This window comes from Aptenodytes patagonicus, chromosome 14, assembly GCF_965638725.1.
Source record: "Aptenodytes patagonicus chromosome 14, bAptPat1.pri.cur, whole genome shotgun sequence".
Lineage (NCBI taxonomy): Eukaryota > Metazoa > Chordata > Aves > Sphenisciformes > Spheniscidae > Aptenodytes > Aptenodytes patagonicus.
In genome coordinates this window covers 14,463,755-14,488,361 of record NC_134962.1, presented here as the reverse complement: position 1 = coordinate 14,488,361, position 24,607 = coordinate 14,463,755, and the positions used below count along the sequence as shown (strand labels likewise).

At 40.2% G+C, this 24,607-nt stretch overlaps 1 protein-coding gene across 5 annotated transcripts in view; it reads left to right on the top strand.

Moving 5' to 3' along the window:
• The window catches only part of PTPRT (protein tyrosine phosphatase receptor type T), a 475,551-nt gene that overhangs the window by 233,645 nt on the left and 217,299 nt on the right, over positions 1–24,607 (top strand). For all 5 annotated transcript variants that reach the window (XM_076352439.1, XM_076352436.1, XM_076352438.1 and 2 more), the window contains exon 7: positions 3,129–3,422. In XM_076352439.1, coding sequence (XP_076208554.1) covers positions 3,129–3,422 — 294 coding nt within the window. The remainder of the gene's footprint in view (positions 1–3,128; positions 3,423–24,607) is intronic.

Genomic DNA, 24,607 nt, shown 5'->3' with positions numbered 1-24,607 from the left:
TTTTTGGAGAACAGGTCGAAACTAGAGGAGTTCTTGGCCCGGCTACAGCTCAGGTCTTTACCTCCTTTGGAGCCTGTACCAAACTCCTGCTAGTTTGGTTAAGGGGTCTAGCGCATCCGTCACACCTTAGAATAGGGCACCTGGGAACCACGTTTTTCTGTGTCCTTCCTGAGTCTGGGATTCAGGCTAGATATTGTTCCAGTTGCAGCAATCCAGTTCCTGATGTCCTCATTCCTGGGGAGCCTGTGCCTTTCTCCTCTGCGCCCAGCGGAGGAGGGAGAATGGCTGAAAGGCAGCAACAGGCTAGACAAAGCTAGCAATATAAAATACTGTCTGGATCAAATGGGGCTTAAAATGTAGTTGATCACAATTACATGTGTACAAGGCCGATCTGTCACCATGTTTATTTAATCAAGATCACATAGAGATTTTAATTAAAATAGTGAGCTCATAACATCAGGCTGGTCATCTGTAACTGACAAGTGTGTTTAGTTACAAAGGCCAAAAAATGGTCCTTATTTATGTGCTAGTTTTGCTAAATAATGGGTAACTTGTTTAGATCACTTGCAGTAATTTGGCACAGAGTGATACTAAAAAAATTGCTTCCTGTCCAGTTGGTGCCAGTAGGAAAGAGCCCATTATTTTCAGTGAGGTGGGATTAAGCCTTGAGTAACTACTACAACAGCTGCTTATCTTAGTTTCTTAAATTCAGAAAGTGGGAGCAACAGTTTAAACTCCTAATTTTCTAATATTCTGTGGCACCTGTTTTTCAAATGGTACTTAGAAAGGGGAAAATTAACTGGGGGAAAAAAGGGAAAACAACCATCACTTTTTTTTGGGGGGGTGGGGGGAGGTTTAGATTTGGCCTAAAATAAAGAGAGAAGACAGTAATGCTGGGTGTCTTCTTAATTTAAATCAGTTAGGCAATAGTAGTTCCTAAACTTGCCAGACGAGACTTTCATGTCTGTTTAGCAGGACAAACTGCTCTATTAATTAAGCTCAGTCCCGTAAATCTCTTGCAATCAAATCCCAAACTAACCTGGATCATGTTGCTATTGAAGTCTACAGCCCAGGAGAATGGAGTTCAAGATCTCATTTGTCCTGTGTTCAGCTATGATGTGACTTGTTAGATGTCATTTTTGCACTGGGAATCACTAAGTCTATCTTTTAATTGTCTTGCAACAAGGAAGAAGTAATAAAATGTTTGTGATTTATACTAATTTGATTTTTAATGAAAATGTATTTACACGCATTTCTTGAAAACAAATTTCTTGGAGAAATAACCTTACTAAGTCAAAACATAATCAGCCTGACATTTCATAACAGAAAAATATTCTGGCAGGAGTTAGGGGAACAGCGCAAAATAAAAGCAGAAACAAACATTCCACAAAAAACTTAGCTTGTGGCACTAGTTTTTGTTCATGTTGGATAAGTGCTACAATTCCAATTCCGATTGTTTTTTTTTCCAGAGGTACAATGCACAACTACTGCAGTCAATCTCAAGGAGAGAGCGTGGTTACTTCTAATTAGTTAGCCAGAGGAATTGAAATTAAGTAACATTTCAGTAGATCATTTTGTATAATAATGGTTTCTGTGCATTTGTTTCTCTTCACTGAGTAGATCTTAACCTGCAAGACTTCTCCAGAGGGGAAAGTCCCATCTTCCTCCCATTATGTGGTGCTCAAACTCTTCTCTTCCACGTTTCTGTGGGTCCTGGATTCTTCCAGTTCTCTGGGTTCTTTGAGGAATCACCTTTACAGAGGGGTTTAGAATAACTCTCACAGAACTCTAAAATTAACGTCATGCTGTAACATTTATAGGTTTCTTTTTCTGAGACAGAGATGTCCTTTTCGTCACCTTATTTTCGCAGGAGAATAGAGTTTGTGTTCTCTGGGTTGAGGGCAAACCACGTTAGAGTGTGACAGAGGGAAAGCTAGATGAGATTAAAGAAATTGCTCATAATCTTGCGCAGTTCAGCTCAGGTTTTCAAAACAACAAGGCATATGCTATTCATGCGGCTTCCAATATGCAAGTGTTATTTATACACTGACAGAGGGGGGAGAAAAATAAAAATCAGGCAGGCAGCCAGAGCCCTGTAGATTTTTTTTTTTTTTTGTAGCTTTCATCAAAGGGTGTTGCTGAGATGTCCTTTATTGGCTTGCTTTTCTTTTTATCACAGAGGTGATATTTGGCAGCTGGGTTTCTGCCTCCTCATGATGCTTTTCAGACATGTAGGCACTCTTCAAGTCTCATGCAGACTTTGCTTGAGTACCTTTGCTCGTGAAGTTAAGCAAACTTTGCAATCAAACGTGACAGGAGGTGTTGATTCACTGGCGCCTTAGAGTTTTTCTTAGTTCTGAGCTACCAAGAGCCCCAGTTAGAGTCAGTTCTAGCAGCATCCTGACTACTGATACCATTGACCATGGGAAGATCCCTAGTGTTTAAATTTGCTAGTATTTTCTCAGACACATAGCCAGTGCTTTGGTTAAAAAATGTATCCTATTTTTAACCTTTATTTTGCTTGGTAAAATCACAAAATGAGCAAGTGATTTGAGTTTTCCACTCGCTGCAAATTGTGTCACGTTAAGCATTACACTTTGGCCAAACCACAATACCAAGATCAATGATCGTGATATTCTGCCACGTCGAGTCACGGGGCAGAGGAAGTGCTGTTTTACTGGAGCCTTTTTATACATGGTATATGCTCAGTGCACTCAGTCATCTTTGTTTAAGACTTCTTTCCCCCCCACCCTCCAATATCATATTGACTGCTATTGCTCATATGCTTAAAGGAGGGAATAAGTATAAACCTTCTGATCTTTTAAAAGGGACTTTTGGATTTTATTTTAAACGGAAATTGCTTTGTGGTTACTGTATTTTTGCAGGTGTTTCTGAATTGTTAATACTACCCCCAGTGTAAGGGGGCTGAATTTTTAGTGCAAATAAAAGAAGCCAAATTCTTTTCAGTAACAGATTAAATTCTTATGAAAGATTTGGTAAATGACAGGAGAAACTGTGCCTGTGTTACAAAAGATTTTGGGACAACCTCGCTATACAGATACACCATGGAAATTTGGTCCTTTTGACAAAATTGTCTCAGGCCTCTCTTGATTTCTTTTTGTCTACAGAACCCCCAACTCCTATCGCCCCTCCTGAGCTGCTGGCTGTTGGAGCCACGTACCTGTGGATCAAACCCAATGCCAACTCCATCATTGGAGACGGGCCCATCATTCTGAAAGAGGTGGAGTATCGGACGACCACTGGGAATTGGGCGGAAACGCACATTGTAGACTCTCCTAATTATAAACTGTGGCATTTGGATCCTGATGTGGAGTATGAGATCAGAGTGCTGCTCACTCGCCCTGGAGAAGGAGGCACGGGGCCCCCTGGACCACCACTCACAACAAGAACAAAATGTGCAGGTAGGGTTTCTACTGCTTTACAATACAGCACAGATATTTTGGTTCACTTACTAACACATTAATAAATGGTCTTTCACACAGCCTTATTGTAGATGTGGTCTGAATTGACATTATGAATCTTGATATATCCTGGAATACTTTACTTTTTATTCCATAGGCAAGTGTTTAAGAAACTGTTTTTTCTATGCATGTAGTGTATTTGCCAAACTTTCTGCTAGTGTATGGCTGTTTTCTGTTGAAATGGGCAAGCAGATGAGGTTGGGGTTGTTCAGCCTAGAGAAGAGAAGGCTCCGGGGAGACCTTATTGCAGCCTCTCAGTACTTAAAGGGGGCTTATAAAAAAGATGGTGGCAAACAATTTAGAAAGGCCTGTTGCGACAGGACAAGGGGGAATGGCTTTCAGCTAAAGGGGGTAGATTTAGACTACATATAAGGAAGAAATGTTTTACGCTGAGGGTGGTGAAGCACTGGCCCAGGTTGCCCAGAGAGGTGGTGGATGCCCCATCCCTGGAAACATTCCAGGTCAGGTTGGACGGGGCTCTGAGCAACCTGATCTAGTTGAAGATGTCCCTGCCCACAGCAGGGGGGTTGGACTAGATGGCCTTTAGAGGTCCCTTCCAACCCAAACTACTCTATGATTCTATGAGAGTTTCCCAACCAAATTGTTAAGACTAGTCTATTATAAAATTTTCACCCTGTAAGTGCATAACAATATATTTGTTGTTCTTGGGTAATGGTTCAGCATTGGTTATTAACAAATTGACAGTGCTATCAGTTTATGGGTGCAGTGTAGTGAAGCAGTAAGCATTTAGTTTTTAAGATACATTTTTGTATTCCATTTGATGGAACTTATTCTTCTCGCTCCTGATAACGAAACCTGTTCGAACACTATGCAGCATCTTCCCTTTGTCTTTCATATTGGAACAGATCAATTTTGATGCAGGGACAGGAAAAGTCTATCTTCTTTCTAAGCCATATTGGCCTTTCCAGGAAAAACTAAAGGATCATGTTCCTCGTGTTTCAGATATATTGGCTAGTCATCCTGTTTTCATACATTAATCATTAGCCATTAAGGGGAGTCAAGCTCTGTGCCTTGCAAGGGGATGAACAAAGCAGTTTTCTACCTAGCAGTTTTTTTCCACCACACAGCTGTCTTCTCAAGATTCACATTTTTGTAATTTTTGCAAGGTCTTTTCTGTGGTGTGAACAAAGGACAGAGACTAAAAGGCTGCTCTCCTTTTTCTACAACCTTCCTTCCCTCCCCACAAATTAGTGGTTTACAGCAAGTGGATTTAAGTAGTGGAGAGCTTATGCAAAAGCATTCTGGTTCCAGGTGCTCTTTATGACTAAATAGCAAGCCTGAAGTGTAAAGAATGCGTCAAGAACAGCCAAATCCCATCCTGGGATGGGATTAAGCAGTGCAATGTTAGCATTCCTTACCCACTGTCACAGCATGAACATCCCCAGCAGCATCCTCTTCCTCTACCAAGAGAGGAAGCCTGGCAGGTTGAGTGTGTTGTGGGGCAGGGGGGGCACATCCTTACTGCCTTTCCTTTTTTGTACAGGTTGTAAAGCAGTGAACATTTAGTGTCTGTTTGAGAAGAATTGGTTGGGAAAAAAAAAATCGGAGCATGAGGATCTGGCATGTAGGTGTTTGCTATATTCAGCACCTGTCCATTGGTAGAAGACAGGAGGCTTTTCTGCAGCTAGGTGGAAAGCATGAAGTGACATGGATGATGTCCTGGCCTAGTTGGGCAATTGGCACATGCTCTGCTACTCATCTTTTGTCGGTCTCCTCCCTCACTAGTGTGGTCAGATTCTCTAACCTTCAGCAGAAGTAACTGCAGGCCTGGCCTGGGACTGACATATGCAAATCCAATGCATTTGTATATGGAAACACGACATGCTGAGATTTGGTCTGTAGTTCATGCATTGTGACTTTGCAGGCACACGCTCTGCAGCAGCCAAACTTGCAAACTTTTCTGTATTACCTGTAAAGAATGCTTGCTTTAGTTTAATCCAGGGGTAAAAAAAAAAAAAGGATGTTGGCTTTGTGCTTGATGATGTCTTGTTCTGGATCCCAAATTGCTGAGTTTCCTTACTCAGCATAGGTATCGACTGACATCGTGAAGGATGACATAGATAATTTGTTCAAGTTGGCCAAGCGGTGCCACTCACTATTTTCCGTCCTAATTTACTAATGAAAATCTAACTGGAGAAGTTCATTCTGTTAATGTTAGTTGTCATACAGAGCTTGTTGAGATTGATGGTGATGGCATTTATGTTTTGTTTAGGGCATTGGGTGGGAGAAATTGTAATGATCTTGATCTAAGCGTGGTCTCGAAGGAAGGGAGAGACTTACCTGGTATCTAAAGATGGAGAACTTCCACAAAACGCCAACTGAAATGATAGACAAGAAAATGCAACTCATTCTTCCAGTTTCCATATGTTATGGAACTCCTTCAAAATACCCTATTTTGAGGATAATTACACAAAACTTCCACGGTAAAGATTTTCAAGAACATGCTGAACCAAGAAAACAGCACTACTTCCTTGATTTTTCTTAGAGTACCTAACAAATGGCATCAAGGAAAACTGAGAGGTTTTTTTAAATAGTTGAGGGATGAGTGATGCTGCTTTTTTGAAGTGAATTTTTTGGTTCTTTTCTTTGTCTTTATTTTTTCTTAGCAAGAGGGAAGTACCAAACTCCTACAGGCTTGTATGCAATCAGTAGATGACTGGAGTAGTCCTGTTTTACTGGACTGTTTAGTGTTGGTACTGTGTTTATGAGGCGCACTAACAGAGATAACAAAATTGACTGCAGAAGTAATAGTAGAGAATATCACCTATACTGGAGAAGTATTTACTTATTTAAATTGCAAGAAATCAGCGTAAGCATAAACAGAAGGTGTCTGCCACCTTCCAACAGTGGGAAGTCGATGTCCCTTTTACTAAATAATCACCTTAGTGTCTTTTCACATAGACATTGTATACTTGTGTGCTGGGGAGTCTGAGTAACTACTGGCATAGCTTTCAATTGAGGCACACCTTGCAATGAGATTCTTATTTTTTATTTTCATCTCTGAATTAGAACAGGATTTAAGAAGGACCATGCTTTTCTTCCACTTCAAATCAAGTGACGGCAGCTCATATACAAAGGTACAGTTGTCTGCTGTGAGCTTCTTGACTGACAGACTGAGCAAAAGCATGACCAGAATGGCTCAGCATGAGCTTAGAAAGTCATTACACCATGATGCAACTCTTATCAAGATCATTCATGATTTTCAGATTTTTGATCAGAGTGAATGGAAGTTGTTTACATGGACTTTAAAAAGTTTTTCGTTATATTTATAAACCCCATAAAAACTAATTATGGAAGGTCTTGCTCTAAATGAGCACAAAGAAGTTTTATTAAACTGGATAATATCTTATCTAAATTTCTATAAACAGTATGTGCCCAGGCATCCATTATCCCACTGGTGATGTTTTTGGTTTTCTACAGGACAGCATTACAAGACTTCATTTATATTTGATCTTTAAGAATGATACTGAAAATTAAGTCCCAGCTTGCCTCCTTCCAGGAAAAGCCAACTGCCAGAAAATATGGCAAACCCTGCCTTTGTAAAGGAATGATTTTGTTGTTGTTGTTGTTGTTGTTGTTGTGGGTTTTGTGTTTGATTTTTTTTTTTTCATAGACTGTGTGATAGGTTGTGACTTGGAGCAGGAGAAGATTAAATGACCTTGAGGCATAAAACAGTAAACTGTCAGTCAGAGGGAAGAGTTGCTCAGCTGGGAATGCGGAAAAGAGAAAGACTGCTTAAGGTTAAGACCAGGCACAGGCTTGAGAGGTGGTTAAAGGAAAGGAAGATATAAAATATTAGTTTTTACCCCCAAAATAATAGGTTGGGGGAGATAACAGGATCAGAATAGTATGTTTGAACACAGTTCCCGGTAGTGCCTAGTAGTTCAGCATTGGTCTTCTGAGTGTGGTTTTTTTAGCCATCCTCAATAGTTAAACAGAGCTCTTTAAAATCCTTGTTTCACGGGCTTCATTCAAGAGTGTGTTTTGGAAAGCTGTGATTTGGGAAGGTTGGGGCTTGTTTTCTTCTCTGTGCTTATTTACTATTCCCCTGCTTTTTTTCTTTCTCCAGTTGCCACAGAAAGGGAGAACAGGAGAGGTCATCATTGTGTGTGTCTGAAATCTCATCTGAAAAGTATTTACCTTCTAGTGGGATGAACTTGCATGAAAAGCAAGGCCAAAGAGTAACATTTAAATGAATATTAATAAAGGGAGAGAGATAAGACTTTCTTTAAAAATAATATTTAGACCTGGTTAAAATACTATCTGAAAAAACTATCTTGAACATTAGCTTCTCTGCCTTTTTGGATGATGACAACAGGTGACTCATAAGATGAGGAGGGTTTTGTGACCTTGAGGCTTGGGAGCAGGAAGCTTTCCAGTCTGACAGGAGAGTTGCTTGGTAAGGAATAGGAGGGGAGAAAAAGTCCTGAGAAACCCTGTAATCCACCCCCACCCCACCACCCCCAAATAAAAAAGGTGTGGCAGTGATTCTTCATAGAACAAGCTTATGATAATAGCAGGCTTGTCCTCATATGAAAAACTCCACAGGTCACATGCAGCCTCTCTCTTAAGATAAGCTGCTAGAGACTGGGTTATTCAGCAGTGATCTGGCTCCTGGAGAAAGGAACAGTTGTCAAGATCAATACTCAATTTTTGTTCTTGGCCTAGGGAAATAAAAGTTAGTCTTGAACAATGTGGCTGAATTCGAGACTCCTTTTAAAAATAGTCAGGATAAAGTAGCTGGTATAAATGCAAATAATCTGTACATTGAGAGTTTGATACAGTATTGCAAAGTAGTTGGAAAACCTTTTCCTTTAGTTATTATTAAAAGGTACTTTGTTGCCATGAAATCTTGCGAAGTTTAGAAGTAGTAAGCAGCTTTTGCCTTTTTTTTGTGGTTTTAAGACTACATTTTCATATTTTATATAAATGTTTTTGTTTGTTGCTCTGTTACAAATGTTAGAAAAAGGAGGTAGTTGTGTACTGTTATGAAATGCACAAATTGAACAACTAGAAGGTTACTTTGTTGTGTGCTTAGTATGAATTGTTAGAACAATGGGTTCAAAAATACTTCTTTCTGATTTAATTTTACGGTGGTAGCTCCCATTAAATAGGAAACTTTCACATGTTAATGTTGAAAAATAAGATTCAGGGTTGCTATACTGCTGCCTTCATTTTTTTCAAGCTTCCCCCAAAAAAACCCCAACCTGAAAAAAGTCTGATGTATGAGTCAAAGCACTACACAAGTGGCATATCAAGTGATTTGAAAGAGAATTCTGTACAACTGATGTGTAGGTATTATTAGAATCACTGTTTCACAGACTCATTTAACTTGGAGTTACTCTAAGCCTTGTCCTGAAACATACATTCATTTCCCTATGAATATTAGTTAAATTTTAACTCTTGGCTCCACTATCTTCTATAACTTTAAATGTAGACCACTGGGAAAATAGATGCTTGTTTAGCAGGATTGCCTACTTTAGAAAAACACTTCCAGTAGAATATTAGCAGTGAAGGAAAACCTTACCTGGGTTTCTTGTTTTGTGTATTGGTAAATGCTGTGAGGGACTTTCTTTTCTCAGCTATGATAAGACAAGCCTCTGCAGTGCATGTTCCGCTTGTCTTTGGTTTTGCTCTCTTGCTAAATTCCCTGAAACAAAGGCTTGTGTAGCACAGTGAAATGCGCTTGTTCTTCTCTTGATAGCACCTATTCCCAAGAGCCGTGGAGCGCTGCAGGTGGGCTGTTGAGAATGGCATGATCTTGTGTCTGAGTCTTGGTACATGGGTCCCGCAAAGCTTGTGGACTGGTATCCATTTTAGTGACTTTATCCGCTTAGCTTGATGATTGAAACTCTGTTTTCATTCCAGCTCAATAGCCTTTGGCATGTCAGCTAGAGAGATAAGAGTAGAGTTACAAAAATATGATACTCCTCCTTTGTGATCCTCGATCCCCAATTTGCGCTTGGAAACAGCCTGGTAGCATTGTTGAAAGATAGGACCTTCATCTGTATCACATCCTAACAGCTTAAGTCCCTTTGCATACAAGATGATGATTTTCCCTGCCAAATTGATTAAATAGATAATAAATGTGTCTTGATTTCTGCTTTATTCTTTCCCCCTCCTCACTTAATTTTTGAGGGAGTAGAAAGACAGCATCTACCCCCTTTAAATAACAGCTGAAAGAAAAGGTGAAGTATTTCTCGATGATATGCATTTTGTGGCTGTGAGCATGTCAGAGCGGTACACTTTTCTTGTCTCTCTTTGTCAGGTCTCAACTTCTGTTTAGCCCACAATGTGTACCTTCAGACCTCTTGGACAATATAGGCAATGCTTCAACTGAAACGACAGAGCTCTGTAGGAAGCAAAGTGTATTTCTGGTTTCTCTTCAAGTTGCAGAGGTGCAGTTGATTGCATGTATAGGGGTGTTCCAGGCAAAAGATGTCTCTTTGAGGAACTATCAGTATCAAGTTATGGATGTATTGGGTGTAGAAACATGGTCAAACTGGAAAGATACCTTTCAAAGAACAGAGGGTAGTTCTATTCATAGAACAGATCTATGAATTAGTTACTGGAAAAGAATTGAAAAAAGAAGGAGCTATGTTGATATAACACCAGTGATGACCTATATGGAACAGAAGGCATTTGGGGAGGAGAAAGGGAGGTAATTAAATGGTGAAAGGGGAGGCGGAGTCTTTTGGTGCACTTTGGGTGACTGACTGAATACAGGACTCCTGAAAAGCCATATTGTTGGCGCTGACAAGGTACTTGGTTTGGTGTGAGGCCACGGTCCATCCAAAGTTCAGGCACTAAGTTCAGTGTGTTGGAAAGCAGTAATGTGCAGAGGAGAGGCTAGGATTTACTGCTGGAGCATATCAGTATGCCATAAATCTGATATTTGTTTCTAGCAGTGACCAATGCCTGAAAATTCCCGAGTTTAGCAAAACATGTCCCCTCTTGCCTTTAACCATGGTACGTATGGTGAGGAATTTTCTTTATCCTGGTCCCTGCAGAAGATCAGCTTTTTGTCCTGAGGCATGTGGATTGATTGCCCTTATCTTAGGCTGCATAAATACAGTTATGAATATAAAGGCAGTCATAATAGTGCTTTGGTCTGGATTTTTTTCCAGAGAGATTTTGCTCGTGATGGATTTAAATTCTAGGGATTTATTTTTTTTATCTGCAAAGGCAGTTTGTTATTCAGAAATGTTTTTTATTTTTATTTATTACGATGAAGTCTAGTTATTCATTTCCACATCATGCTGTATCTGATTGGTGGTCTTGCTGTTTAATTTAATGGCTTTCTATAATGTGGTATGAATATAGCATTATTTTCTGAGTGGGCAGGCTGGTCAGTAAGATGACAACTTTCATAAAGGCATTAGGCTTTCATGCCATGAAGAACAGTTCTCGTGAATGATGGGACCTCATGACTTCTTACAAGAGAAATGAACCTGCCTAGCACTTATTTTCATGCCAGCTGAATTTAGGACACTGTTCTCTTCTATATTTCTTGACTCCTGAGTTCTTTCCAGGTTTCATCCCAAATAGCCTGAGTATTCCTAATCGGAAGACACAAAAATGGAGAGAGAGAAGAGAAAACAAAACAAAAAAAAAACATTCTGTTTTGTTGAACTCAAAAGAAATCCCTGAGCACTGGTTGACTTAGTGGCACTGTAGATTTGGGGCAGCTCAACATCTGGGGTGTGTGCAGTACTTTTCTAAGTGAAAGTGGTTTTGAATGAAATTTTAAGTGAATACAAACCAGTTTGATTTTTCTCTTGTTGCAGTTTTTCCAGGCTGTATTTCTACTTGAAATACATAGGGCACACATGAAGGCTGTGTACAAGAAGGTCACTGACAGGAGAGTCAGGTCCACGTTAATGGTTTCGGATCTTCTAGACTGGAGCCTGGACACAAGTGGTGCGCAGAGAATCTAAACCAAAATTATGTCAACTTCTGCGTTACCAAGCCACCCCGGGTTAATCAGGGAACCGAGTTCTCATCTTTTTGTGTACAGCACAACGTTGTTTGGCTTTTCTGGTATGCATTCAGATAATTGTGTGATTCCTCTTTTTCAGCTCACTTAAAGAAACTGTGGAGGGAGGGAAGCAAAATAAGCAGATATTTGATGTGGTAATAGCTTCTTTCCTCTTTGCTCATGCAGCTTCATTCCAGCATCCTCAATTTAAGGGTGTCTCCGATGTGGTCCTGAAAATGTGACTTCACAGGATTATATCCTTAGCTTGTGCAAAACTGGCACTGCTTTACCAAAGTCAGCATTTTACACCCGTTGAAAATCTGGCCCACAATTTGCAAAAATGGGCCAGGCATTTTTTCTTGATTGTCACTCAGTCCCCGGCTAAAAGCAATTTATTTAAATTGCATGGTGTCTTTTAGTCTTCAGTTAAGTGGCATCTTTCATAAAATTTCATCCCTTATTACCATATTATTACTGTTTCTTTTAGTTTTTTGAGGGTGCGATGAGATGATCGTTTCCAGATGTCGCTTTATACGAGTGTGAAAAGCCCAGTTAGTGGGAGGAAACTGGAAAGGATAATGCTCTGTGTGTATTCTTGCAGTGCATGTGTTAAGCATTGAACTTCCACTGAGGAGTGACCGAAGGGAGGTGTCTGTTTTCCTTCTCTGTGTAATATATACCATAACTCATCCTGGGAGTGAAATGACAGACCCAGTCTTGCAAAGCATTTATTAAGCTCTATGGATTTGCATAGTCATGATCCTATCTTTGTCCTGGGACAAACACTGCTCAATGCTTCCTGCTTATGTTTCTCTTTTTGCCTTTCCAAAGACAGCTGAAACATAAATGCCTTTCATTTTTAAACACATTTTTAATGTACACAAGTCTGCATTAAAAAGCACTCAAATAATAAGAGGCGGTTTAGAGTTTATACACTGGAAGTGCCCAATTTTAACCATTTCAAAGAATAAAATGCATGTTAATTGGCTTTCTTGGAAGCTCTAACATGTAATACAAAAGCTAGGGAGGGTCCAAATGGAAGAGAGCACTACGTTTTTAACCTCATGTTAATGCTTTTTACCCTGAGATATTTGTAAGACGTTTAGGAACAGTTTTGTTCCTTACATGTTTAGTTGTTTTACATTTTGTCATAAATATTTTACCCTTTTGTTTTTCCCCAGTGGACTCTGAAATATCGAGATGAACATGACTGCTTGTTTAACACTTGCCACCTTATCCAGATAAGCAGGGGTGTTGCGCAGCTTGAAAAAATAAAAAGCATGTTATGTCTTAAATACTGTTGCAGAACCAGCAGATGGAGTATGAGAGTCCAAAACCTTTTTTGTAATGGTGTGTGTGTCTGTCTGCACAAGTACGTTGCATTTTCATACAGGTTGAGCTTGAAAATGGAATTTTATTTTTTTAACCACCTATTCTGTCTATGGACATTTCTGTGACCCATTATGTGGGTCACATAAAGCTGGGCTTTTTAAAAATATGAAGCAGTGGAATATTTTATGACTTTAGAAATAGTATTCAAGTAGACCATAGCTGTGACCATATCAAAGTACTCAAATATTGCTGGAGAGGCATACAGGCCTGAGCATCAAAATCAGACTGACAGTTGTTATTACAATGTATTTCACTCAAGATCCACAAATCCTCGTTGTAGCTGCCAATAATCCTTCAAATTATTAAACTAAAATCTTGGTGCAGAGACCATTGGAAGGGGTTCTAAAGCAAAACCACCACTCAGAAGATAACAAAATCTGAAAGCCTTAACGTCACAGTTTCCTCCCTGTGGCACTTTGGAAGGTTTTCTAGCGTTTACTAGAGAATGAAAAAGAAGCAGGAGAGAAGTGTGTCTTGCAAATAGATCTAAACCTCCAGAAGCTGATTTGTCAATTAATGAAGTTTGATTAAGATCTTTGATGAGCTTGAAAGATTAGATTATATATCAAGGAAGTCTGCCACTTTGAAGATAAAGCCTTCAAGTGATAAATTTATTTTAGTAATGTTTTTAATAGGAAGATAAACTGTTGGCATTAAGTTGTCCTTTTTAACAGAGGAAGGAGTGAGGCAGAGGAGTGGGATGCCAAATTTAAGAGAAGGAATACTGCACCAGAGGCAATCTTCTATATGAACTACTGTATGTGTATGTATAAAACCAGTTCTTCCCCGTTGGTTTTATTCTCCTCGGATTATTTGTTAACTTAGTATAGGCATAAATCTTTCCACCTGCTGTTCTGTAGGTCACTTTGCTATAATGTTTATTTTTACAGTCATAATACGTTCCTCTGCAAAAAGAGCCACATGATTCTTTTTCCTGGGCAGAAAGAATCTCATTGTCACTAAAGAAACTGTGCCTGAAAGCAAGTCTACAACTGTGATGTTTTTTTTTTCTTTCATGCAGAATTAAAACTGTGGTATGCCAATTCAGACAAGGCGGGTACCCTTGCTGCTATAAGAGAGCCCAAATGTCTTCAAGTTGTTGTCCAATACATGCAATAGATTAAAATACTGGTGTAAAGTGTTGCATGTTACATTCTACAATGTATAGAAATCACTATGTTGCATCCTGTAATTTCCTTTGTGGCGATGGGAAGGGTTTTTGGGTGATAAGTGTTAAGTTTCTTGTAAACACGGATTCCCATCCCTTAACACATATATTATGGTCTTTTTCTTCTCAATCACTCAACAATGCAATCCTACTAGTTTCAGTTATAAGACTTCCCTTTCCTTTGTGAAAACTCAACTTTCTTGATTCTGGTCTCTGTCCTACTCTTCTAAAGAAATTGGGAACCACAGAGATGAAAGATGAACTTTGCAATGCCTGACAGAAAATCTATGGAGTAAAAATGAGTCTACTGCTGGTGTTCCCATTTATGTTCTGAAGCTGTTTTCAATAGTTGCTTCCAGTCAGTGTTGTGCATGCGAACTCTAGATACGCACCTTCTGCCAGCCTTCTCCTACTGTCTGTGAAAGGCTTAGGCAATTTATAGCTTTCGCCTGATCCAGCTGGCACAGCAGAGCAAATATTTACTTATTTTCACACAGAAGCAAATATCTCAGTGTAAAAGAGTTGGAACCGCACTCTGTGCATACAGGTGCTTCATATAACATTATGCTGCAACCGATCCGGAATTTATATTGAGTCTTCCGAGCCTCTCACGCTGCTGGCAGCGCAGTTGGACCGAGGCTCACAGGTTGGTGTCAGTGCTCCTGGGTGATCAGACCTGGTTCATTAGTATGAGTGATAGTTTGTCTATCCTTATTTGTCTCTGCGTATGTCTCAATGTAAAAGATGCTCTTGCTTGTACCAAGAAATAATCTCCAAACCTGATCATGGTGGCCTGCGCTAAAAGTAATATTATTTTGTTAAAGTACTCTTCAGGCTGTAGAAATGTACCTGTGTGCTGAAGGCGTAATCATTATCAGCTCGTTATTCCTGCCTTTTCTCTGTCACAGGGGTGTCCCTTGGCAGTAAAACACTGAGATGTTTTAAAAGTAAGCGCTCTTTATAGGTGGAGGGGAAGGCAGACCATTGCCTGTGATGCAGATGTGTCAAGCAAGGGTAACATTGTTAAAACCACAATGTAAGAACCTAAAAAGGAAGGAGTGGTGGGATATTTTTACTCTATTGCAAAATGCTCTAAAAATTCTTTTCAAACAACATACTGTTTGCTGGGGTGTATGTTTTCTGTTCTGAATTGCTTCAGTGCTGTTGAGTTTCTTTGTTCAGGAAGAGATTTTTTTTTCTGGTTAGAGCAATTTGCGCTAAAATACTTGCACTTCATCACCTTAACTTTGTGCATGTCTTGTAACAACAGTAATGAAAAATGAAGGAACTTCTGCTCGTATGCTAGTTCTTAAACCATAATTTTCCAGTACCAATCAGGTCTTTGACCACCTCCTCTCGTTTGGAACACACAGCTCTGAAACGTTCACCCTTTGTCTTACTTATGCAGCTTGTTAGGGTAGAGTGTCTGCCATGAAGAATCTATAGGGCGCCTGGCACAGTAGATCCTCTTTTATTTTTATGAGGGGGCACAAGCTTATCTTCTATTTTTCATGCTAGGTGTCTAAAGGTTCATCATCCACAGCTGTATTCTAGCATTTGTTCCATTTAGAAGCTGATTCTAGAATGTTAACACCAGCAGCAAGATGCCATGCTTTTCCAAAATGCTGGGAGTTAACGGGAAGTAGGAGGAGTTGTAGAAACTCCTCCGAATATACCTGAATCTCAAATTTAGATGATACAGGTGACAGTATAATGAATTAATACTAAAATCTGCATATGTTTTGTGAAAAGTACTGTTTGTCTAGCAAAAATAACTGAAGGCTACTTAACCTGTTATCTGCATGGCCATGCTGGGCATTTGCATATGTGCAAAAGACTGAATTTTCTGCTCAAAAGTCCTTTGCCATGAGGTCAGCACTGGGTGAGGCTGGTGGGAATGGGACAGGTCTTCATTTAAATATCCTCCAGAGTGCTTAGGCTTCAGAAACAGCAATATTTTAAAGAATGGGTAGTGAGTTTTGCTTTTTTTCAAATTCACTTCCCTCATTCATAGTATGAAAAAGGACCTTGCAAATAATTCAGCGTTTCTTTGTGATTGCTGTGGTGTCCCCTTGATTACCTAATTTCAGATCTGGCAGTGTTAGTCTCTACAGAAGTACTTCTGAAATCACAGTTTAAATTAGTGAAATAGAAGGGATTATGAGGCGCTATGCTGTTCATCTTACAGAAATATTATAATTTTTTCTTGTATGAGTATTAGGAAGAATAATGTCGGAGCAATATGATGCTATACAACCCTTTGGGGAGGAGGCACCAGAGGTTTCTGCAGTTGCATCTGAGATCTAGAGTTGTGTATTAGTTTTTCAAGCCAAAGAAACAGGCCTGCTCTTCCCCTGATCCGGGGAAGCAGGGTCTAGCAGCCATGGAGCAGGTGTTCTGTGTTACTACCGCACAGAAGTAGGATTGTGGCCCAACTGCCCCAGGACCTGATGCTAATTGCCCCCCTGCCCTCCACAGTCTGGCATTTGAAGTGTATGATTTCTCAGAGTGCTCAGCTGGGGAACTCTAGGTTTATAGCTTTTGTGTTGGGAACGGCCCATCATTCAAAATGCATATGACAGGGTTTTATAAATTAAATCACATCTGATTGCTGCTATAAAGAACACAAAGATTTAGACATCCATACACGTTTTTTGGCTCCCCAGTCTCTGCCTCCTTCTTAAACAGGTTTTGCATGTGAGGCTGTTTCAGCTAACCCAACTCTTCCCTTCAAATGATGTTTTCTGCTGCTGTCTCCGAGTTCTGAAATCAGGGTCCAAGTTTCCTCCTACATGACGAAAATCTATAGCCTTCCGTCCCTGCGAAACAGCTTTTCCTCACTTGGTGGTGTATTTCTCTCTCGCTGTAGCACCTGTCCTCTGCTAACCATCCCACTTGGCACAATCAGTTTTATCCGTTTGACCACTTTCAATTGGATTGCTTAGACCTTTTCAGTTGTCAGCAAATCTTAACAGTTACTCTCTTAACCCAGACATGCCTACCTAGACGTATGTGTTTGTCTGCTGACCACGTATTTCCCATTGCAGGTAAATAACTCTAAAAACAGGTTATCCTCAAGAGGTTAGAGGAAAAAAGCAGGATGAGATTAAATTGCTGCCTGAGTTACAGATTTCATAAACATCATGCAGAAATCTCCTGTATTCACCACAGGAGGACAAAACCTGCCACACTGTGCATGAGATTTGCACAGGAATCATGAAATGGCATTGCCTCTGATCACGTACTTGAATGTGTTGACAGACAGGAATGCTTTTAAACTCAAATACCTTTAAGATTTTATGAAACAAATCCTACCTTAGGTTGTCCCCTGGGTTAAGGACCAGGGTACTGCTGGTATATCACCTTCAGCATTTTCTTTAAATTTGTCTTCCTTGAAGGAGTGAGGCTGAAATAGCAAATTGTAGCCTGCAGCACTCCATCTGTTCCCTCCTGAGAGCATGAGGACAGTGTGAGGTGCTCTGGGCACCCTTCACACCACTGCAGGTTGCCTTGTGTATTCAGAGCACAGAAATAACAATAACGTGGTCATATTCTGGGCAGCAAAGCTGAGCGATTCCCAAATTGTGTTGACAGATCTATCCTTAAAAATCCTTTCTGCTTTGCTTTTGTGATATTTATGAGTGTTACAGTACTGTTGGTCCAAAGAGCTCAAAAATCCTGAGTCAGAAACCAACTATCTCTTTCCCCACTCCATACATAGTAAACCCTCGCTAAATTTGGTCTGGTTTTTGTTTTTAAACCTTCCTTTTTCTTATCCTTTCATGGGTATGTGACAGTCACAAATTGCTTGTTCATTCTCCATGCAAAACTGCAGGCATTGACCTCCTGCTTCCAGGCTGCCGTCTGCGTTCCTCCTCTCTGCTACATCACTCCACCTCAAGATGGAAAACCTTTCCATAGTGGCAAAACTGACAGCTTTCCCTGTGATGACCTGGCAGAGGAAAATGGGAGTTCATTTTAGTTGTGTGCTGGGTGCATGTCTAGCTCTGTGAATAAGGACAGTAAGGTAGGGAGTCGGTTGCTAAAACAACTTTATTGGTTCTGCTACCTGTTTGCCCTCATGTCCAGCCCCAAGAGAGTCAACAGGTGGTGGGATGTGGAGCCAGAGCTTTGTGCTTGGCTGAGAACCTGGCTGGAAGTGCTGTTCTCCAGCCTCAAACGGCTGCTGAGAAAGCAGATTCCCTCACTACCTATACTTACTCTTTTTGCTGTACTGGAGGGGATATGGCAGAAGATCTGGTGCCTGTTCCAGAGATCCCCACAGGGATGTCTTCACTGCCGCTGGAAATATGTAGCACTGTGGCCTCTACCGGTCACAATTAGCTCAAACAACTCCTTTGAGCTTTCTGAGTTTCTTACAAAGGTACCCGCCAAATTATATAGCTTGCAATAATTTTAGCTTTGCTTACACTAAAATACTGTCCTAGACTATCTAGGGAGCCTTGTTCTCTGTAGTATGTTGTCTGCTTGAAGAGAAGCGTGGGAGCCTCAGGAACTGTGCCAGTCAGTGTGATCTGCAAAGCTTTACATGTCCTACATTGCTGAGGCAACATATGGGTGTCAAGATGTACCATACTAGAGAGACATTTATGAGGGGAGGTTTGACATGAAGTTTCAGAACAGCACAGCTTCTTGGCAGCCTTCACATTGCATTGTACCAGTTTTTTTGTGTGGGGTGGTTTTGGGGATTTTTTTTTTTTTTTTTTTTTTAATACAAAGCTATTATGGTATTAATAATATGCAGTGTTCAATTTAGAGGGGAGGAACAGTGGAGGTCTGGAATGCTGTTGAGTTCACTGTGGATACAGCAGTGCTGGGCTGAGTGCTGTTCAACTTTTACATTATCATATCTCACTTCTGTTTCCTTTATTTTCTTTAAATTTTATTATCTCTCTCTCTTCTAGTGAAAATGAAGTATTTGAATTTCAGAGCTGAGCTGATGCTTCATCCTCGTGGAATAAGAGCTTGGCTTCTCCTCCCTCAAAGCACAATCTCAGATCTCTGTTTCCTTTAAGTGCTGTGCCAGCTTTCAGCTCTTGAATGCCTGTTTGCTTTGACTGGTGTGTTAGGTGGGCAGCGAGTCCTGCTGCCTTCAGATTCTAGGTGTTGTCCTAGGAGGAGGAGGCATCATGGAATAGTTTTTTTCATCTTGCAGATTGTGTTGTCTGTAAGACCTTTGGGTTATAATTAATCTTCTTAGGAACTTGCATGGCATGGTACACAAGGCATTTTCAAATAATACTTCAACCATTATAACATTCCTTGGTACAGTTTCATAACTGGGGGGCAAATTGCCTGAAGACCTAAACTTAAAAAGTTTTGTGTTTGTGGGGAGGGGGAAATAACCTCTGAGTAAAATGCATGGCAATTAAATATCTAAGCAATGTCACTTGCTTAGAAGCAGCTTTGGGGAAGATCTCATTGTTTGATACCATATAATGTGTTCTTTATAATAACATAAGTTGGGGACATTTTGTTTCTGCAGTGTATTGTATAGAGAAACTGATGCCTACTCTGTGTGTGTGTGCAGACATACATAAGTGCTTGGTAGAATCTGCCATCTTGTGTGTTTATGGTGTGGGAACTTGATCTTTATCTGGAGCTCATACATCCTGATACAATGCTAATAAATAAAGAGGCATAAAATGTGGTATATCATTCTTATATCACTGCATTAAAATTTGGTAACTCGGTGAATGTGCTTTGCCCTTTTCCATTCTGCACGTGCATACACAAACAAGCAGACACACAACTACTTTGTGAAAGGAGGAGAGGGTCCAACCCCCAGATATTGCAATTCACTTCAGTGATGTTTCTTCCCCCTGCTTCCTCAGATAATCACTGTTATGTTTATTTATACACTGCATAAGTATTTATTAATTATACATTGAGACCATTGCCTAAAACTGAAAAAGGTGTCTGAAGATTGTTACCGTTTTCAGTGTGGCTGAAGTAGCAGATGAAAGCGGAGGAATCTCCTAATTATTGCCTAATTGTAAGCAGTGGTGTTCAAGCATGAAGTGTTAGTAAAGTAATTAAAATGGAGGAGAAGCAATGAAACTTTCCTATTGTTGAAGTGTTAAGCTTAACGCATAACTGGGAAAATACAGAAACTTTCTGTTAAGCTTTCTGTTAATCAGTACTGAGGAGTTATTTTCTTTATAATAACATCTGCAAGTATCTATCAAAAGCGTGCAAGTGTTGATTGTATGTTACAATACTTCATTTTAATTAGACTCCATAGGAGATAGTTAAAGGGTTGATGGGGAGAGATATTGTAGCAGTAAATATTATGGCACATTTGGAAACGGAGAGGGTAAGAACATGTTGGTTTCAACATTTGATATAACTAACACTCTGCACTCTGGGACACACTTGTCACTGCTTTTGACGGTAGAAACTCAGTGATATATCGCATTTCAGTTTGGTAAATCTTCCTTAGGGGACTAGTTTGTCATTGAAACACCCTGGTGAGGCAGATGCAGCAAGTCTTGCCTGTATTAATCAGCAATTGCTGGGTCATGCTGGCAGATGAGAGATCGTGATGTGGGCCCTTGGTTGGAGAACAGATGATACCGAGTTGGATGCTGGGCCCAGGACTAGAAGAGGTGAGCGGGGGCCGGGGCTGGTCAGGGCTCAGCAGCCCGTCTCAGACTTGCTGTGACTAAGGAGGTTCCTTCCAGAACGGCTCGGTGACGTGAGCAGCAGCTCGGCAGGCAGGAGGGGACAGAGGAGTGTCTCTGTAAAAGGAAAGATAAGGGCATTCACTCAAATAACTGTCCCAATCCTTTGGTCCCAGGATCTGGCAGTGGTGCTTTTATTGACATTTTGCTTTTATTTATTGGTTGATTTCTTTTTGGCCTGTAGCCCGTTCAGTGAGTCTTTAGCCTTTTGCATTGTGCTTTATTGAAATCAGAGTCCTTTTTTTTGCTTTTTGGATGTAACTAATTTGCAGGGTCAGCAGGCTGTGGCCTTTATTCACTCTAAAAACTAAAAAAAGACTCTAAAGCCTAATTAGAAAAGCAGCTTCCTTCCTATCCCTGCACACGGTAGGGAAAGTAGTTTCAATGAAATTAAGTAACTTGGCTTAGGTTCTAAAAATAAATAAATAAAATTAGTGGCAAATGTGGATTTGAATCTGACTCCTGGGCCAAGCAGTAACTATTACACTTTAAATGCAGTGCAGGTTCTCATCTGGATTCTTAGTTACTGGTTCAGCCATCCCAAGATGAGACAAAATGAAGTTTCATCTTGTATAGTAGGTGGCAGTTTGAAGCATTAACTGCTGTGGAAGAAGATTTGAAAGGCAATTTCCCTTCTCAATTTTCTCTTAAGTCATTAAAATTCATCTTTGGTTCTTGAAACATCCAAATTTCTGTTCTGCTTAGGTATCTGGATTGGAGATCTTACGATTGTTCACTGCACTGAATATCCCTTAAATTTATGGCAAACTGTTTGACACCATTTTACAAATCGTCCGTGATTCTACAGATTTATCTTGAGAAGTTTAATTTTTTTTCCCCTGACAAATCGACGCTAATCTCGCTATGAACTGAGTTTAAAACTACTTCAACCTGAAGCTACTTCTTTGCTTTTTACTTATTAGAGTTTTGCACTGCTAAGGCACTTTCTTGTTACTTGTCTGTCTTCAGGTTGGGCATATTCTGACTCCTTAATCCTTTTTTTTAATATATTGTTCTGTGGTACTAACCACTGTCATCAGTAAAGAGAATGGAGTAAGGAACTGGAGTGTACTGTTTCCTCATGTGTGCCTTAAAAGCACCTGTTTGGGAAGTGAAGAGACTCAAAGTTTGTCTTAGAAATGCAGAAGAGTATAAAAATAACTTAATAACTGTGCACCTTATTTTAATTTAGGATAGCTCTTTTTTAATTCATAAAAGCTTATGGCAGGAGTTGTCAGGCTTTGGGTGTCAGAAGGGTGATGAATTTGTGTGGGAGTGTGGAGGCTATAATAATACATAGGACTTTCTGTGCCTCTTTTCTTTAGGAAGCTTGTGGAAAGGGAATAGCCTTTTGTCATACTCGTGTCACATTTCATTTTGGTTTAAGACTGATGAGAGAAGAGAGAAATCTGGCTGTCAAGAGCAGCCTGTCTCCTCTTGCCTGTCTTTTCTGTTCCTCCGATCCTCAGCTTCCACTGTGCAGAAGAGGCAAAGCTCTTAGCTAATCCAAGCAAAAGCATCTGGGGAAGCTTTTCTTCTGGCCTCTGATGCTAACTGCCCCCACTCATACCACTGACTTTTAACTAATGCAGTGATGTACTCTCATCTCTTCTTAATATTGGCTCCATGCCACACCTGTTTTTACTAGTTATGTTTAACTCTACAACCAATTTAAGTGTGAGCACTCTGTGATGTGTCAATTCACCTGGGATACGGGAGCTGTGTGTGGTTTTTCTGTCTAGACAAAAACCCTAATAAATGATAATTTAAAAAATTTAAGGTTAATCACAACACTCTTTTCAAGATGCTACAGTAATACCTTACTAGGAAGCGAAACATGGCTATAGACAGTATTTATTTATATCTTAACCATGACACTTCTCTGTCCTGGAGGAGACTGTTGGCAACTCTCGCTGTCTGTCAAGTACAGTAGAAAAATGAGGGTATGAGGAGGTTCATCTTGTTCTCTCAAGTTATTTTGTGTTTAAAGGCAGACACTAAAAAAGAAGGTTAAATGAATGGTGAGAATCTCTTCTTTTCCTTTATTTTTTTCTTCAATTGTGCCTGTAAAAGTGTGCTGCTCATTAAGTAGCCAAAGGCCTTTTGAAAACTCCTTTCATTCGAGAAAGATGCCAGACAGAGCTGCTTGTGAAATAATTACAGAAAATGAGTGTTGATGCATGTTTTGACTCTGCTGCAGAAGTAATTCTGTCTTCTCTAGTTGAAGTAATTACATTTGTTTCTAAATAGAGGAAAAGAAATGGTAATTGTCAAAAAAATGCATAGATCTGACTTCTACGTTTATGTAGTGGCAGATAGATGGGAAGCAAAAAACTAATTATTATATTAGCATAGTCATCATTGTGTATTATTCATTGAAGTGAGGTACTGTTATTAAACACATTGAGTTGTGAAAGATTTGTGGGATTTACAGAGTCGTTTGCCTGATGGTTACTTTCTTTAGCACTGTGGAGTATAAAAATTTTTACAGTATGCTAGGTTAATAATGGATTTAGTGTAGATCTCTGGAGGAACTCACTAGCCATTAATTAATTTAAAATTTTTTTTTTTTTCCAGGTAAAGGAAGATTTCAGTTATTGTAAAATAGAATCCTCACTTAGGGAAGGAACTAGACTATAGCTTATATTTCTATGCCTATGATGTTTCTTCTCAGTTCAGATGGCCAGAGGGGTAAAATCGTGCTAGCAGCTGTGATGATGCATTTGCTACTTTTGGAGTGGGGTGGAACTGCCATGTTCTGTGTGGGTCAGGAAACAGTCCTGAGACGGCACCGCTGCTGTTACCCCTAGGCAGCAGGGACCTGGAAGCCCTGTCAGTCAATTCCCATTTCACCCTCCATCTTTTCAAAAGGATGAGAAGTATGGTTGCTCACCCTGAGACTAATCTCCCTGAGTTTTTGTTGCAGTATCAAATGATGCGAGAGCTTACTGCCTTCAGTGAGGACAAGGGTTAAGTATATGTTAGAGACGAGAATTCAAAAGCGCTGTGTGGGAAAGCCTAGGTTGCAACTAACTGCTCAGGCTTGCTGATGATGGATGCGGTTCGTTTTTCTGTCATGAATGTGGGCCTTGCAAAAAGCATCTGTATTCCTGGTCTGCAAGATAAACTAAAATTCCCAGAAATACAGGTGAACCTACAGTGGGCTTGCCAGCAGCCCTGGCAAGAGAAACCCTTCCCAGAGAATACTGCTCCTTCTATATGAAAACAGTAATGCTGTGTCTATCAAAATACAGCAGCCAAAGAAAACACGTTATCGTGCGTGTCATAGGTAGCACAGCACTGTGGGAGATCCACGTGTCCTTACAATAACCAGCTGGACGGGCAATTACCTGTAAGTAAATGATGGCTGCACGGCAGGAGTAATTTTTCCTGTGTTGGCTTTCCTAAATGTCATTGTGCTTCTGCTGACCACAGTGCTTAGCCAGGCCTTGATGAGCTCAGAGTTGCTCCTGGTTTAATGTGCTGGACACTGAATTGTCCTTCATGCCTTGCTGTGGTACGTAGTCTTTTTTATTTTACCTTCAATCTTTCACAGTCCGGGGATGTAGGGAAGAAATCTGTTCTTCTGGCCCCTGCGATTCTGGTGACTGCAGCTACCCAAGATGTAAAGGTGTACGGAGGGGATCAGAACGTGTCAAAGTAGCAGTCTTTGTTCATATTTATATGAATATATTTAACAGGTGTATATCAGTGTGGCATCATGGACTTCAAGGGACATATACCGGTAATGGACACTTTTTGCATTTCTGAGATCTGTGACAATTGGGAAAATTCTGCATCACCTAGTTGGTCACTGATCGTGGCAAACCTGTCCATGTAAAATCACTTAACAGGTTCCAGG